The sequence below is a fragment of the Meleagris gallopavo genome, chromosome 30, assembly GCF_000146605.3.
Source record: "Meleagris gallopavo isolate NT-WF06-2002-E0010 breed Aviagen turkey brand Nicholas breeding stock chromosome 30, Turkey_5.1, whole genome shotgun sequence".
Taxonomy (NCBI): Eukaryota; Metazoa; Chordata; class Aves; order Galliformes; family Phasianidae; genus Meleagris; species Meleagris gallopavo.
The window spans coordinates 2,706,917-2,723,566 of NC_015040.2; the positions used below are offsets into that span (position 1 = coordinate 2,706,917).

Consider the following 16,650-nt stretch of genomic DNA (forward strand, 5'->3'; position numbering starts at 1 on the left):
ATTGCTTTGCACCTTAGCAGCGAACTTCTTCCTCCTTGCTGCTGCACAACAAAGTCTGGGGAGGACTTATGGTACCTCAGACACACAATGAGATTATCCTTGGAAACAGGTGTTGTTATTGGAGACGACTGAGCGATAGCTGCCTCTGTGCCATCGTTTCCAGTTATTCTGCTAATTATGCTGTTAATTTATAGGTAGTCTAAATTTTGTTTCCAACACATCCCAACAAGTTCTGCTCCATTAATCTCTCCCAACAACAACGAGAAGTTGACATGAGTGCAGCAATACCCATCTTGAGCTGAGCGTGAGCTCAGGAAGAGAAACAAAACTTAAAACAGCCGCTGTGCTGAAGTGCAGAGGGGTTCATTCTCCCTCCTGATCTCTTTTTCTGTGCTTTTCCAGCCCCAGTGGGAAGAAGTTCCGCAGCAAACCCCAGCTGGCTCGCTACCTGGGCAGCTCCATGGACCTGAGCACTTTTGACTTCCGCACGGGGAAAATGCTGATGAGTAAAATGAACAAGAACAGGCAGAGGATGCGCTACGACTGTTCCAACCAAGCCAAAGTAAGTTGTTCACCTTTGGGATGAAGTGAGGAGGCAGCACCTTGTGGATGATGGGTACAAAGAGTTTATGGACCAGTTAGCACACAGCATGGTTCAGAGCAGCGTTTGTCCTTGGTCCTTTTCTACACCTCATAAAGAAATATGTTTAGCAGGTAGTATGTCTGCATTCTCGAGAACAAAGCCTGTCCCACAGCCCTTCCCAGGTGAGCAGGGCAGATCTTAGGGGCGTGATTCCTGTCCTCCTCAAGGTGCAGAATCCTCAAGGATTCCTGTCCTGTAACTCAAGGTGCAGTTGTGCTGTGAAACCTCAGTGTTAAGCTTGGAAAGACCACTGAGTTCATCTAGTCCAACCTGATGGTCATCAGTGCTGTCAGAAGTTAAGAACTGAAGGTTTGTAGAAAAGAAGAGCTTGATTCCTGCTGTGTTGTTGTAATTCAATAGTGGATGCCAGCAAATAAAACCAGAGAGGTCAGGATGGTTCTGGATTCACAAACTGCTCTCTAAATCCAACATAACAGATTTTCCTAATTATTACCAATGTATCAAAACTTCTAGGTGTAGTGACCCAAAGGTGGCTTGTCACATCAGAACGTAAAATCAATGTTCTGACTCCTAAATTCTGTCAAAATAGAAATAAAACTGCATGAATTAGATGAAGAGGGGAAGGTGTGGTTATGTTTGAAAGGCCTTAAGTGAGATCTGAGGGGTACTGTGGGTATTTTTTAGCAGTCTCACTGCTACGGATCAGGCAGGTTTTCAAGTCCGTGAGTGCTGCTGCTTTTGCACACTGTGCCTCTTTATAGCTGTAGTGATATTTTGGCAAATGTAAAACATCTTATGGCATTTTCTCCTTCCTTTTGTTTTGAAATGCTTAGGGCAAGCCTGATTTGAACACGGCGCTGCCTGTCAGACAGACGGCCTCCATCTTCAAACAGCCTGTCACAAAGATCACAAACCATCCCAGCAATAAGGTGAAGAGTGATCCACAGAAAGCTGTGGACCAACCCCGGCAGGTGAGGCCTGGAGCTCAGAGGCTGCTTTTCCAGAAGGAAGAATCATAGAATCATAGAATGGCCAGGGTTGGAAGAGTCCTTAAGGATCAGCAGGCTCCAGACCCCCTGCTGCAGGCAGGGCTGCCAACCTCCCACATCTCACAGCAGCCCAGGCTGCCCAGAGCCTCATCCAACCTGGCCTTGAACACCTCCAGGGATGGACGGGGATCCACAGCCTCTCTGAGCAGCTGTTCCAGCACCTCACCACTCTCTCTGTAAAGAACTTCCTCCTGACATCCAACCTCAATCTCCTTTCCCTCAACTTCCAACCATTTCCCCTTGTCCTGCTGTTATCTCCCCTTTCCAAGAGCTGACTCCCCTCCTGTTTGCAGGCTCCCTTTAGGTACTGAAGGCTGCACTGAGGTCACCCTGCAGCCTTCTTTTCTCCAGGCTGAACAAGCCCAGCTCCCTCAGCCTGTCTTCCTAGGGGAGCTGCTCCAGCCCTCTGCTCATCTTTCTGGCTCTTCTTTGGACCCTCTCCCACAGCTCTCTGTCTTTCTTGTGTTGGGGGCCCCAGACCTGGATGCAGTGCTGCAGATGGGGCCTCATGAGGGCAGAGTAGAGAGGGACAATCACCTCCCTGTCCCTGCTTCTGATGGAGCCTGGGATACCATTTGCTTTCCAAGCTGCATGAGCACTCTGCTGGCTCACGTTCAGTTTCTCATCCACCAGGTCCTTCACTGCAGAGCTAACTTCTGATTTTTGCTGCTGAGAAGTCCCAAAATAAAATGGCTAAAGTTTGTAACATTGGACAGAGAGTCCAAAGTAATGTGAGATTACAGAAAGCTTAGAGTGCTCCCACCTCTTAATTTAAGTCCTATCTACAGACTTAGAAGTCATCACCAATTTAGTGCAGCCATTATAAAATGTTCAAATTCTGTGTTTCAAGAAGTCCCCGTTCCTCTGTGGTGCTCGTGATGTGCTACACAGGATGGCACCCCCTGCAGATGGGTCTGTCATTACTGGCTGACTCCACCTCTTTGAGTACCATCAGAAATTCACTTGGAATGTCACTGTGACAAAGTTGCCTGTTGTTTTTCTTCTCATGCTGTATATTTGCCAGCAAGAAAACAAACCAATAGTAAAGGAAATCTTTCAGCTTAATTTCATCAAGTGAAAGGATGCAAAGAGTGTGCTTGGACCTATGCAGCTTTGGAGCTGGGCACTGGTTCAAGTGAGGCTGGTGTGTTCAAAGCTGCCTTTGGAAGGCGTTCTCAGTTCATTAGTGCTGCCCAGAGCTGACAGCCTGCTGCCTGCACAGAACTCACACCAGGGTTTCTGTGAATCCTTTCCTGTCGTGAGCCTATCTTTATGCCTTTTGGAAACTAGAAGTTCAGCTTCGTTAATCTGTTCATATGCTGTCAATGGTACCAATTAGCAGGATATCTTACACTCTTGCAGGTGTATCACACAAAGAGGAAAGCAATTTCATTAAAAATACCTTATACAATACTCTTACATCTCACACTGAGAACTTGATGCAAGCTTGAGAACTCACCTTAGTGAAATGTGATTGAGGATCTCTTTGAAATGGAATTGTGGTTACATTTTAAAGCCAGGCTGCTGGGCTTCTAACATCGTTTCCTAAGGAGGAAGGGTGTGTGTTGGCAGTTCTGTTGCTCCTCCTATAAGCCATCATGTGCTGGTGTAATATCCACCTATTTGAAAGTCACAGGTGAGAGAATAACCAGCCCCAGTGTGTTTTGGCTTTTGCAGTCCTCATTTCTCAGTTAGAAGCTCGTTACACTTGGATGTTATCAGGCATGAAAGGAGATGTGTCTGGCCTGCTTGCCTGGGTAAAGTTGCTTTATTACAAGAAAAAATGCATTCCAGCTATTCATTGATCATCCTTTTACAGGCAGATTTTGAGATGAAAGCGTACCCAGCTTTTCTATCAGTCTCCCCACCAAACCACGGCTTCCCTTGCCTTTAAGTTTGAGGAGAACCTGTAATGCAGCATTCAGGATGAGATGGGACAGTTCTAATGAAAAATGCCAGGAGAGGAGTGAAATAATGCTCAGATGAGTCCTGCATTGCTTAACTTCAGTTCTGTGCCATGTGAGAGAGAGCAGAAGAGTAATAGGAGTGTAGCAGTGCTGTCCCATACTGCGCTTGGATGAAAGCAGTCGGTGTTGTCTCACTGCTCCAGTTCAGAAGCAGGGATGTTCTGCTCCCCAGGGGGAAAGCCTTCAAGGCAATAAACCAGGGTGAGGTGTGGGATTGATGGGCAGTGAGGTTTGCTCCCTGCCTTCGTGCGTGGCAGAGCCCTGTCTGTAATGACTCCAACCTTTGCAGCAGTGCCCTGCCTGCTTCTGTAGCAAGCGTCGGGTGTTTCTGTCGATCCCATTTCTTCTTGTGTACCAATCAATGCTTGCTTTCATGGCAGCTCTTCTGGGAGAAGAAATTAAGCGGGCTGAACGCTTTTGACATCGCAGAGGAGCTGGTGAAAACAATGGACCTTCCAAAAGGTTTACAAGGTAATCAGCCTGCCCTTAGCTCTGGGTTGGTTCCAGCGATGATCCAGAGGTGCTGTGCCTGAGCTCTTCAGACCACTCTTCCTCCAGCAGCAGCTGTTAGTGCCCTGTGACCTCCCTTTGTCCATAGGGGATACGGCAGCATAATGAGAGGAAGTGGCAAAGTTGCTTGGCTCCTGTTTGTTTGTATTCCAGAAGCAGTGCCTGTTTAAACCGCTTCCACTCCCAGGCTGTGTTTTACGTGGCACAATGAGGGATGGATCTGGCTTTAAATAACCTTGGGGGGGAGTTGTGCAGGTGCTATTAGAACCGTTTAGGACTGAGATTTGTGTCGCGCTGACTTTGTAAATAACACTACCAGCTCTGCCATTAACACTGAAGTAGTGCTTTCTGTTTGATTCGCTCTTTGTTGTGCAGTGCTGATGGTCGCTTCTCTGCCTTGCAGGAGTTGGACCTGGTTGCACTGATGAGACCCTCCTGTCTGCCATTGCCAGTGCTCTGCACACCAGCACCATGCCCATCACTGGGCAGCTGTCTGCAGCCGTGGAGAAGAATCCTGGCGTGTGGCTCAACACTTCACAGCCACTTTGCAAAGCATTTATGGTGACTGATGAAGATATTAGGTATCAATCAGAAAAATATTGTCTTGAAAAGTTTTCCTCTAGTAGAACAGTGCTCTCTCTGTTCAGTGGCAAGCTGAATCCTCTGGTAGAGGAGCGTGGCTTTGAATGTGTCTTTATCAGAAAAGTAGAAGAAAATCATTACACGAGGCAGCTCTCACACAGTCATGTACTTAAAGCACATTGTTTTTTATTTTGAATGTGGTCAGTTACTCTGAGGTTTCAGGTTCATGTTTGTTCTTCATATCAGTATGTCTCCTTTAATTGACAAAGGTGTCTGAGTTTGAGTAACGTGGGTTAGGACACCTCTCAAGAAAATGGATGCTTGGGAAAACACCAGATGTATTTTCACCATCTTAGCCTTTCTTCAGCACAGGACCAACCAAAAGCATCAACCACTGCTGTGGCAGTGAGCAAGGATGCAATTCGAGTAGCTGCAGCTTCAACAAATTAAAGTTGGTCAGGTTCAGCTTTAAGCACCTGATAATGTCTTTGGTATATTCCTTTCTCAAACCTGAAATCACACTCCTTCACATTCATTAACAGTGTATAAAGGCAGGAATTGTTTTGACTGTTCAGCTGGTTGATCTTTTTGAACTACAGGATGACATTTGTGGGGTGTGATTTAGACATGAATGACCAGGAAAAGCAGTCTGTTTATAGCTTTCTGGTTTCCTGTGGCTGAGATGAAATAGGAATCCCATGCACTGCAGTTTGTTGACCAATTCTTTACATTGCATTACGTGACTTTGAGCTAAAAGGAGCTGTAACATTGAAATATTAAATGGAGATATTAAGGTGATTCTTCCAACCTCATTTTAATGCCAGCCTTTTTCTTTTCTAACGGTGCAGCTCTTGCAGAAGACTCTTTCCAAGTCCTGCTTTTCTATCCAGCCTTGTCTATGAGCAATCTTTCTTTTGCTTGAAGTAGCTTTGAGAATTAATGTAAATGTTGGTTGATTTGGGGGCAGGAAGCAAGAGGAGCTGGTGCAGCAGGTGCGGAAGAGGCTGGAGGAAGCTCTGATGGCTGACATGCTGGCCCATGTAGAGGAGATAGCAAGAGATGGGGAAGCTCCTACAGAGAAAGAAGGAGGCGAGGAAGAAGGAGAAGATGAGGAGGAAGAAGAGGAACAGGATCATGACCAGGAAATGGAGAATGTATAGTCCAGGTAATGTGACAGCCTCCTTTCTCACTGTAACTTACTGAAGTTCACTGAAGGCAGAAATGTTTTCTGAGGGGAACCCTGGCAAATATTGACCAATCTTTGCTTCTAAGCACACACTTTCACAGCGTGCTTTTCATGCAAAAATCAAATCTTTTGTTGACTGTGATATCTGGTGAGTGTTTGCATTGTCATGAAGTGTTCTGTGCCTTAAGATTGCATCAGATGGAATGGCTGAATGTGCAACCAGACTCTGAATGGTAGCACGTGAAGGATTCGATAATGAAAATGGATCAGTTGTTAAAAATGTATGCCTTGTGATGTCATTTTTCCCCCCAGTTTATTTATTATGACCTGTGACAGGCAGGAGGATCTTGCAGGGAGGCAGGACAGCTGATGCCTTATGGGCTCTGTTCTCCCTTGCTTTTCCAGCAAACGTTTTACTTGCAGAACGTATCAGAGGGCACATTTCTGGAAATTTGAAATATTTTTAGAAATCATAAAAGGGCAACCTGGCTACAGAAGAGGGAAGTTGCTCAAATACTTTGTGGCAGGAATTTGTAAACTGAAAGCAAACAGAAGAATGTATGTGTTCAGAATCTGAGAAGAACTGAATTGTTTAATGCTGCCAGCTGCAGGGTTCACAGAAATGTGCCTTTAACACTGAGCAGCCTTTAAAGTTATCATCAGGAGCTGCTTCTTGTGTTCAAGTTTGTCTGACTTTCACTTGTACAGTGGAACTTTTTAAAGGTGCAGGTGGAATTTTTTATTGTCTTGTAACCCAAAGTAGCTCTCAGTAATAAATTTTTACTGTGCAGGAATGCGGGGGGAAGGCACCTCATGCAGTGAGATGAAAACAGAACACACTGGTTTTAATTTTTGATCATTTTAGCCTGAGAAAGCAGTGAGCATTCTGTCTCTGAGGTAGGACAGCCAATAGCCTGGGTGCTGCATTGTGCAGATTCCAGTGGTGTGAGCCTGTCAGGCAGGAATCAAGAATGTGGAGGAAGAAAGGATCTTTAGGATGAACAGCAGAAGAAAGGAAAAACCCCTTTGGAGGGAGTGGCAGCTGCATTTCAGCATGAGGTAGAATGAAGAACAATTTATGTGAAGCTGGAAGGTTGGTTGTAATGTGAAATCTGTTCAGTGTTTGGGAGATACCATCTTGCATCTGGGCTCTATATTTCCTGGTTTACCACATGACTAGCAGTAGCTTTATTTGGACAGTGAATATCTCACATTCCTTTCTACTACAGAGGTCTGGCCCAGCAGAGAACCATAACAAACTATCTGCTGAAGGTGAAAAACAGGAGATAAAGAAGTGGTGGTGTTTTGGCAGTGCTGCTGCAAAGGCATTCAGAAGTGTCTCCTAACTTACCAGGTCTTTTTTTTCTTCTAGGGAGTTCCATCTAAGAATTCCCACTACAAACCCTACCAGCAGGGTCAGCACAACTATTTACAAAGCCAAGAGTGTCTGCAGAGTAACTTGCACCACCAGTCCAGCTGCAACTATGAGCATTTTGATGTACACTTCAGGAAAGCCAAGAAGCTGATGGTTCATTCATTGCTGGGTAGTTTGGAAGATGGAACTTGACTAAGCTCTATTCCCCCTCCTTTTTGTAAAGGGGGAGGGCAACGGGGAAAACAAAAGTGGGAGGGAATAAAGGAATGCAAAACAGTGGGAGGGAATGTATTAGGAACCAAACACCCTGTCCTCTTTAATTTGGTTTTGGTTTTGTGGGTCAGTGATAGGTGCTACGTTTTTCAAGCTTTTTCTATCCAAGTACCTTTAAGGATGACCCATAGAAACCACTTTCTCTCTGATGCAAGCGAGAGAGATGCCGTTTCACTCCTTGGCTGCTCTGCTGTGGGCTACCTGTCTGTACCAGTCTGTACGGAGGTCATTTTATGTTGTGGATTGTCATTCCATGTGTCAATTCAGGTCAGTGAATTTCATTTTCCTCGCAAGGCCACATTGGTCTTGGCAGCGTAGTCTCAGAGATGAACTACCAGTGCCTCTTCCACCTGAGGTTTTTGATGAGTAGGGGAAGTTACACATGAGGAACTGGTCAATGGCAATCTGGTTTTTAGTTGAGTTCCAACATCATACCAAATGCACTACAGTGCACGTTTTCATATGGAGTTCTGTGTATGCTCAGGCATAGCAGAACAGGTGAGATAAATATACCCGCTCAGTGGTATATTTTGCTTTGGTTTATTCTGGTCAGAAGGACCTTCTCAACTCAGAATGGGAGGATTACTCATTTCTGACTGACAATGAGGAAGACTTCCTCTTTTCTCTTTTGGTGCCAAGAACCCTCACCTCTGTTTCTGTGTGTGTGGAGGGAAGGGAATCCATTCCAATAGGTGTTTCTACACATCTGCTTTCATGTGCAGTAATGTTCTGACCTCTTTTAAAAACAAGGCAAAAGGTTGATTTTTTTCTATAATTGTTACCTTTAAAAAAAAAAAAGGATCTAAAGCTTTTTATTAAGTATTAAACCTTTCTTATTTGCATGTGCAGTGAAGTGACCAGCATTTTGTGTCCAAAAAACTGAAATGATGTGAAACCTGCCTTAATGTGTTTATAAGTATTTGGCTTCACCGTGGGTACCTTGATTGATTCCTCAGTCTCTTCTAGTACAACTGTGAGCATTTTGGGGTAACTTGGGGCTAAAAAGGGCTTTATCTGGGGAGGGAGGATAGGGAGAGGGGAAGGAAGATGAGTGTATAGCTTGGAGAATATGTTGACTAGGTTGCAGAAGTTATTTTAGTCTTAGGGTATCCACTGCATAATTAATGCGTGGACGTCTGAGCTGAGAGTAACAGTATAAAGTGGTGGATTAAATATTGTGCCACTAACCACTTGTACAAGTTGTTGGTATCCCAAAACTTGGGGAAGAAAGTAGCTCCCAGAGCCTTTATTGTGTGAGAATGGTTAGCAGTCAGAGCGAGGGACCTTTGGGAGTAGTTTGCTATAGTGATGTCTGTAGGGTTTAAAAGCTCCTTGAAAAAGATCCCATGCCAAAGTGACTGATACTGTATTAACTTTTCTTAAAGATGTGAAAATACAAAATCCTTTTGATATTGCTCATTTGGAGTACTGCAAGAAGACTGAAATTCTTTGCTGCTGCTGTACCAGGTATTGTGTTGGGGGTCTTTACCTTCTACTGCAGCCAGTGAGGATGATTTTCCTTTTTAAACAGTCTGTTACGGTTATTATTCTGTAAAACTGTCCTCTTGTAATTCATTGTGTTGAATTAAATGTTTCTCACAAAGTGGAGACTCTTCTCTTTTTCCCTCGAGCCCCCGCTTGGAGTTTGTGTGCTGTATTCCAGTTATGTGGGCAGGGAGACGTTCACATCTTTGTGGTGGGCTCTGTTCTGAGGTTTGGATCTCTGTGTTTGAGATCCATAAGAGGAGGATAAGGGTGACATTGTGGAGTGGCTGCTGAGATGTGCTGTGTTTTGGGCTGGATCTGAGCTCTAGAAGTCGACAGCCCACCCTGGAGGGGTTCTGATGACAGTGGTGACCATGTTCTGATGCTATTTTGATGGGTTTTTTGGTAAACTTTTGATATCTAGTGATGCCTCTGCTTACTTCTGTTTAAATGGAAATACATTTTAAGCCTACGTAGCACCACAACACAGGTGACTGAGAAGCTGACAGCACCAAAGATTAAGAAGAATGAATTAAGAAGTTCAAATTGCTGCCAACTGGTGCATCAAATCAAAAGCCTATATATGTTTGCATTCATATGGAGGAAGCTGATTGCTCAGAGTACCAGAAAAGGAGGACAGGAGATCCAAAGAAACTTAAATAACATTACCTGCTTGCTGAAATGGGTGAGTAAACGAACGTTCCTTGGAAAGGAGCTTGCTGTCTTTCTCACCTTGCTGCTCTGATCACTGAGTTTCTCATTGCAGCCTGGGACATGATGGAGGGACACACGGTGATCTGCCTTCCTTCTGCACATCGCCAGGATGGAGAGAGCATCGTTACTGAGGTGTATCTTTTGAAGCAGTGAATAAGTAAAGAAAACTTGGAAGAAAAGTAATTGAATGATATTAAGGCAAAATATATTAGGCTTAGGTGTGTCCTGTGCAGTGTTTGCACTGATAGACTGCTTTGGTCATCTGCAGTGATGGTGCCAAGCTTTGTGAGTGGTCATCTTCACTGAGAAGGCAGGATTCTGCCCAGTGCAGCTGCAATCATGCATCTTTTTCTGCAGATGGTGTCACGTTGCTGAGCTCACAAAAGCCATACCAGCCCAGTGCTGTGCTCCTTGTGATGGTTCGTGTCCCACCTGGAAGCAGCAGCCTGCTGAGTGGCAGGGAGCACTGCTTGGAGGAGAGGTTTGAGAATTTTGCAGTTTTACTCTGCAAAAATGACAGTGAAATCACCAGTTTGCACAGGTATTGGTACAGTTTAAGCTCTTGTCGGTGGCTCTGCCTGAAAGCCAGCTCCCATCTGAAACCCAACTCGCTTGGCTGCCTGTTGAGCAAGAGAAGGGAGGAGTTTTCTTGCTTGTAAACTGAGTACATTACGAAGAGAAAACAGGCATGAGAGGCACAGCTGGGTTGCTACTGCAGGCATGCTAAACCCAGCACGTGGAGCCTTTTGTTCCATCTCTCCCATGGCTTCCTAGCAGGAATTCTGCAGCAAAAAGGTTTGATGTGAGAATTCACTGATAAATGCACACTCTTGTTCTGCTTCCTGGGTGAGAGGAGGAGCTGGAATGAACGTGGCAAATCAGAAACACGTGTTTCCATCAGTGAGGCACGTTTGGGAGCTGAAAGCATTCAACCAGATTGCTGAATGGAAGCTTTTCAGCAGTGGCAGTTTATCAGCTGCTGGTGGAGGTAATTCTGCTTCTCTATAGCTCTGGCAGGCTGTCCTCCTGCTCCTTTGTATAAACTAAGGAAATGTTGAATGGGGAGTGTAAAAGAAGGTGAAAGGGAAGAAAAAATGACATGTATTTTGCAGCTGTCTTGCTGAAAGCTGATCTCTCCCAGGCTGACAGCAATGTGAGGAGCAGAGGGAAGAGGCAGTGTGCTGTGCTGATAAAGTTTCCTTGCTCAGATGAGTTTTGGTGCTGGTCCTGTGGAAGGTGCCTGGCTGCAAAAAGGCCCTCCCCATCTTTCCTACGTGCTCAGCTTCCTTCTGACTGAGCCTTCCTGCTTCCTCTGTTCATTTCTGTAATTCACTCCCACTCTTTACTACTTTGCAGGAGGTGCTAGAGCAGAACGTAGCAAAGGACAACCCATCTCCAAGCACCTGAATCGCGTCCTTTTGGTCTTGCTTTAAAGAGAGCCTGTTCCATGTTCCACATAGCCTGATGCTCAAAAAGAAGGTAGGATAACGTGTTCAGAGGGCATGGGGCAAACGAAGAGAGAGGATGGGATCCTAAAAAGTCAGGTTTTTAGGATTAACTATCCAGTCAGCCCTATTATTTGGGATTGCTGCGTAAGAGCAAACTCCAGGAGTCAGGATGCCCATGCAAATCTTTGGATCATATCCTGTCCAAGAGGTGCAATTATCCCCTATCAAATGAAGTGCGTGGCTGGTGTCGCACACAACACAAACTTATCAGACCCACGATATGTAGCATCCCTGCTGTAAACAGAATATAGCATCCTGGGTTGGATGCAGCGAGCTAAAAGCTCAGGTTTGCCCTCAGATTATCAGAGATCAGCCGTGTTGCCTTGAACTGATGAGGGCAAAGCGTTGCTCTTTTGTTTAACCCCATGACCAGCTGCTGTGTGTGAGAGCAGCACAGAGCAGCGTTTGCTAAATGCTGATTTGCAGTCATAACATTTTGAACTCCAGCATGACCTGCCAAATGGCATTTGAAATGATTGCCAGGGCTACGGGCTGGCTTTGTAATTGAGTATTGATGATACAGATACAGTGCCAACGGCTGCTGATGAGTTGTATTTACCAAGCAAGGCAAGCCATTTTTTAATTCATTCAATTAATCTCTTAATGTTTAGTGCATTCTTCGTACCGTGCAGAGTCACAAAGGGAAATGCTCAGAGATCGTGCAGAACTGGAATAGTAGGGCAGTGAGTGACCTCGTATGTGCTTTGTCCCTAGTGGCAGAGCTCAGGAACTGCTCGGCTGAGGAGAGCTGTATTTATTTGCATGGACAAAGTACAGCTCTTCTGATGAATAGGCGCCGAGTTTGGGCTTTCTGAAGGAAATTAGGAAGTTATTACTCAGGTTTGCTCGTAATTTGAGTACAGTTTTATGTCCCGGATCAGCCTGTGAAGCAGATTTGACTGGGATGCAGTGATCTGACGGGCTGTAAAACTTGAAAGCTTGGTTTACAATCGTTTATTTTTCATGCTTTTATCTGATGTGCAATTAATTCATAGTTTTGCATCAAGAGCTGCTCCACAACTTCTCAGAAGTCGTTACCTGGAAGCTGCATCCTTCATTAATCTCATGCATGGCAAAGAGACGTCTGCTCACAGCTTCCCCCAGAGTGCCTTTTTTATGTGCTGCTGCAGCAGGAGAGAAAGTTTTGGTGGCGATGCTGGAAGGTAACAGAAGAAGAGGTGTGCTCAGCCTCTTACACTGCACAGAATGCATCCCTGTGTGCTTGGGGTCGCACGAGGGGTCAGCACAGTGTGTGTTCCCAGTGCCTTTTTCCACGCCACGCTGACATTGAGCCTCCTCACCTCCATCCACATCCATCTGTTGTTCCCTCCGTCAGCGACTTTGTGAGATGATTGATCTCAGACTTAGGTCATTTTTCAAGTTGCAGATCTTGTCAATCTGTCTGGCTCCACCTACATGCAGTGATTCAGCTCCTGATGTGCTGAAATATTCCCCTAAGCCTTCCCACACACCACCGAGGGCTTTTTTTATAGTTCTTCTCCAGGCTGCACCACCTCTCCTGCGCTGTGCTCAAAGCATGTATTCTTTGCATGATGTTTGCATGCTTTCTTTCGCTTGGAGAACAGTGCAGAAAGTCAAGTTAGAGCTCCTGAAGACTTAGAAGAGCCACTGCAAAACACACTCCCCACCTAAATGCTGCATCCTGTGTATCACATTTGGCTAATGTGCTGTGATTAAAGGCGCTGGAGACAAGTGTGGGGGTTTTTTTTCTCCCCTCCCTGTATGTTCAGGTATCCTCTCCTTAGGGCTTGGTCTTTGTAACAGAATAAATGTTCTAGCTAGGGTGTTGCAAGTTGTGCATTTGCACACTTGACCTGAAATAGGCTGTCTCAGAATTATGGAGGGAGTTACACTTGCATAGCTATGGTGGTAATAATAACTTTGCTGTAGTTATATTGATCTATTTCCACATCCAGAAAACGGCTTAATGTGCTGTTACACCTCTGCTTTGCTTTAGTTCAGCGTTCTTAACTCCCTGTATGCATGCAGGGGATGGTTTTGGGTGACAGCTGTGTTCTGAGGATGCTCAGCTGAGGACAGTGCCAGCACAGTGCTGAGCCCTCTTTGCACAGCGACTGCAGCCAACAAAGGGCTGTGCTGGAGGCACAGCTGAGAGGTTTGTGACCCACAGCATCTCTGAGGGCAGCTCCTCAACTTGGGGCTGCTTGGCAAATGGCTACAGAGCAGCAGCAGCAGAGGGAATTGGGAATGAGCCCTGATAGGAAACGGGGAAACCATAAGCAAGCATTGTGTAGGTGGGCTTGGAAGCAGCAGTGCCAGCCTTCTCCTTTCAGTTGTGTTCAGGGAAGTTGGATCTTAGAATCACAGCATCAAAGAGGTCTTTTTCAGCCTTAAAGGTGACCAAACCCAGCCCATCCCACAGTGCCCACTGACTGACAACTCCACAGATGTTCTTCACTGTGGTGGAGTTTTTGGTAGGCAAGTGGAGTTATGCTAAAGAATTTGTCTAATTTATGTAATCCGTGTTCTCTGTTAATGAAGCTAAGTCTTTTAAGGACTAGCTAATTACACAGGTTAAAAAAGAAGGTAACTTAGGGTCACGAGTGAAATTAAGAAGCGAAGGAAAGAAGAAAGCATGAGCTACTTCTGCTGAAAATGGAACAGAGCACAGGCATAACATCTAGAAACCAGTTTTGCCAAAAAAAAAAAAAACCCAAAACACAAAAAAAACCCACTTTAAATAAGAGCTGGCACTTTCCTAGGTGTTGTGGGACGTGACGCAGTGATTTCCAGAAAGGGCTGAGAGCACAGCGTGGGCAAAAGTGACGGAGTTTGGAGCTGCTGTTGCAGTTGCTGGGGTGACTTGGGGAGCCCATGCCCAGCATTTCTTATGGAGCTTCACCATGGCATCGGTTCAGACTGCACAGAACCACAAAGGATGGAAAAGACCTCTGAGAAAAACAACCCGTGTCCCCAAGTGCCGCATCTCCGCTGTTCTTGACCACCTCCAGGAGTTTTTTGGTGGGGCTTTTTTATGGTTTTTTTGGTTCTTTGTTTTTTTTTTTGACAATCTCTGGAAATAAGAGAAGCTTAGAATGGAGAGGTTGCACCGTTCCATTGCAAGTAATGGAAAAGCCACTATTTTTAGTGGTTTGATGGGGGTGATTCAGCTTACTAAATGAAATATTTTGGGAAGTGTGAGGAGGAGATGTCTCGCAGTCAGATCTGCTTTTGCCACATCTGCCCTTAGCGGAGAACTGCAGCAGGTGTTGAGCTGCTCCCATCCAACCCAGAGCCCTGCAGCCCTCAGCAGCTCACGGCATGGGATGGGAAGGTGCAGTGAGCACAGGGCAGGCGGGGATGAGCGCAGACTGATGGTGAAATGGTGACAGGAAGCAGTGCAGCGCGCAGAACCAGCAGCTCAGAGCTCAGCACCGGGATGTAACCAAGAGGAGAGAAGCAAGGCATTGCATGAAGCATCGCAGCAGCTGCCAACTAAACAGAATGGAAAGGAGGAGGCAGCTCCTGATGGCTGTTATCTTGTTGGATCGATGATGGAGAAGTTTAAGGGGATCATCACAAGGATGGGCTGGAAGTCCCTCCCCATGGATCAAACCTTGGGAGCACAAGGGCAGAGCTGGTGCTGCTTGTTTGGCCGCTGACCTGCAGGAGTTAATGTTTACTGGGATGTGTGCAGGGCAAACAGTGAGGGGGGTTCTGAGGTGGGGGTTTCCGAGCCTGGCACTGAGGGTTCTTGTAGTTGAAAACAATCCGAATGGCTGAAGTGGTCCCATAGACGGGAACGGGGTGAGAGAATGGTGTGAAAGTGGCAAAAATAAAGCTTGAGAATTGGGCCTGTGGACTTTGAGCGGGATGGGGTGGGTATCTCAGGCAGTGGGTGAGCTAATAACTGATCTTGATAGCGTTTGGGTGAGTGAGTGTGCAGTCACTGCCAGGAAGAGCTGGGAATGCCCAGGTGGGGCAGATGAATGAGAGGTGAATGCTTTGCAGGGAGCTGATGCACAGCTGGGGAGGGCCTGCAGCACAGAGGGGAGAATGGGTGAATCTCCATCCCAGGTCCGGGGGATGCAAACTGCTGCTGCTGGGGCTGCAGGGGGAGGAGACAGTGGGAGGGTTGGAAGGGTTCTTAATGGTCATAGAAGCATGGAATCACAGCATGGCTGGGCTCTGTTGGAAATATCCAAATAATTTTCTAGGACGGTATCTCTGATAAAGCAGATTTTATTCGCAATTGCAATGGCGGGACTCCTGCAAGCAGGAGAGCCCCCGGAAAACAGTCTTACATCTTTTATTCCCTATTTCCTGATGCTTATTTCTTTCTCCTCTAGTTCCTCATTGGCTGAGCACTTTAGGTTCACAATCTTCTCGACGCTTCACTAAACATGGAAACACTGGACAAACATAAATTTTTGCTGCCTAAGTGTAAATCAGTAGTTAATTAACTTATTCCACACTTGATCATTATTTTGCAGATATCTGCTTGTCCTTCTTTCCACAAAGATAAGCTCAGGAGAAAGACAGAGGGGAGTATCTTGGTGCCTGCCTGTCACAGAGTCATAGAATGGCCCAGGTTGGAAGGGACCTCAAGGATCACGAAGCTCCAACCCCCCGCCACGTGCAGGGCCACCAACCTCCATTTTAATACCAGCCCAGGCTGCCCAGGGCCCCATCCAACCTGGCCTTGAACACCTCCAGGGATGGACGGGGCATCCACAGCCTCTCTGAGCAGCTGTTCCAGCACCTCACCGCTCTCTCTGTAAAGAATTTCCCCCTGACATCCAACCTCAATCTCCCCTCCCTCAACTTCCAACCATTTCCCCTTGTCCTGCTGTTATCTCCCCTTTCCAAGAGCTGACTCCCCTCCTGTTTGCAGGCTCCCTTTAGGTACTGAAGGCTGCACTGAGGTCACCCTGCAGCCTTTTCTTCTCCAGGCTGAACAAGCCCAGCTCCCTCAGCCTGTCTTCTTCACAGTGGAGGTGCTCCCCTATCCCAGCCACGATAGCCCATGATTTACAACCATACTATCAGCGTCTCCAGGCCAGGTTGGATGGGGCCCTGGGCAGCCTGGGCTGCTATGAAATGTGGAGGTTGGCAGCCCTGCCTGCAGCAGGGGGTTGGAGCTTTGTGATCCATGAGGTCCCTTCCAACCCTGGCCATTCTGTGATTCTGATAAAAACACACAAAGGAAACACTCCGAGGAGCACGGAGACTCCGACTCCATCCTACAGCTCCCCCCTCCCCCACCTGCTCTCTCGCTTCCCGCCAGGATGGGAGGATGGAAAAGTGGGCGTGGTGACGGAAGTAGACGGGCGGGGCTTAAAGCCTTTAACCACGCCTCACTTCCGGTTAGCTACCGCGCACGCGCGCCGCCGGGCGCGGCCCATTGTCGGGGCG

At 46.5% G+C, this 16,650-nt stretch overlaps 2 protein-coding genes and 1 long non-coding RNA gene across 3 annotated transcripts in view; all 3 read left to right on the top strand.

Moving 5' to 3' along the window:
• Nucleotides 1-368: 368 nt before the first annotated feature.
• Nucleotides 369-9,154, top strand: MBD3 (methyl-CpG binding domain protein 3). Its single transcript, XM_010724959.2, has 6 exons — nucleotides 369-562; nucleotides 1,438-1,575; nucleotides 4,001-4,091; nucleotides 4,534-4,711; nucleotides 5,680-5,877; nucleotides 7,271-9,154. The coding sequence occupies exons 1-5, from the start codon at nucleotides 461-463 to the stop codon at nucleotides 5,870-5,872; spliced, it is 702 nt and encodes a 233-aa protein (XP_010723261.1). The 5' UTR covers nucleotides 369-460; the 3' UTR covers nucleotides 5,873-5,877; nucleotides 7,271-9,154.
• A 1,585-nt stretch (nucleotides 9,155-10,739) lies between these two features.
• LOC116217495 lies at nucleotides 10,740-12,966 on the top strand. Its single transcript, XR_004162115.1, has 2 exons — nucleotides 10,740-11,224; nucleotides 12,249-12,966. It is a non-coding gene; the product is annotated as an uncharacterized LOC116217495 (long non-coding RNA).
• Nucleotides 12,967-15,638: 2,672 nt separating this feature from the next.
• The window catches only part of LOC100549543 (transcription factor E2-alpha), a 28,665-nt gene continuing 27,653 nt past the window's right edge, over nucleotides 15,639-16,650 (top strand). Inside the window, exons 1-2 of the mRNA XM_031557085.1 lie at nucleotides 15,639-15,678; nucleotides 16,116-16,121. Of these exons, the coding sequence (XP_031412945.1) occupies nucleotides 15,639-15,678; nucleotides 16,116-16,121 (46 nt within the window). The remainder of the gene's footprint in view (nucleotides 15,679-16,115; nucleotides 16,122-16,650) is intronic.

What these genes read in the sequence shown, in the direction of transcription:
- MBD3 (XM_010724959.2), top strand. Translation starts at nt 461, where the DNA reads ATGGACCTGAGCACTTTTGACTTCCGCACGGGGAAAATGCTGATGAGT. An exon ending in CCTTCCAAAAGGTTTACAAG is followed by an intron (nt 4,092 to 4,533) that starts GTAATCAGCCTG and finishes TCTGCCTTGCAG; the next exon opens with GAGTTGGACCTGGTTGCACT. An exon ending in GTGACTGATGAAGATATTAG is followed by an intron (nt 4,712 to 5,679) that starts GTATCAATCAGA and finishes ATTTGGGGGCAG; the next exon opens with GAAGCAAGAGGAGCTGGTGC.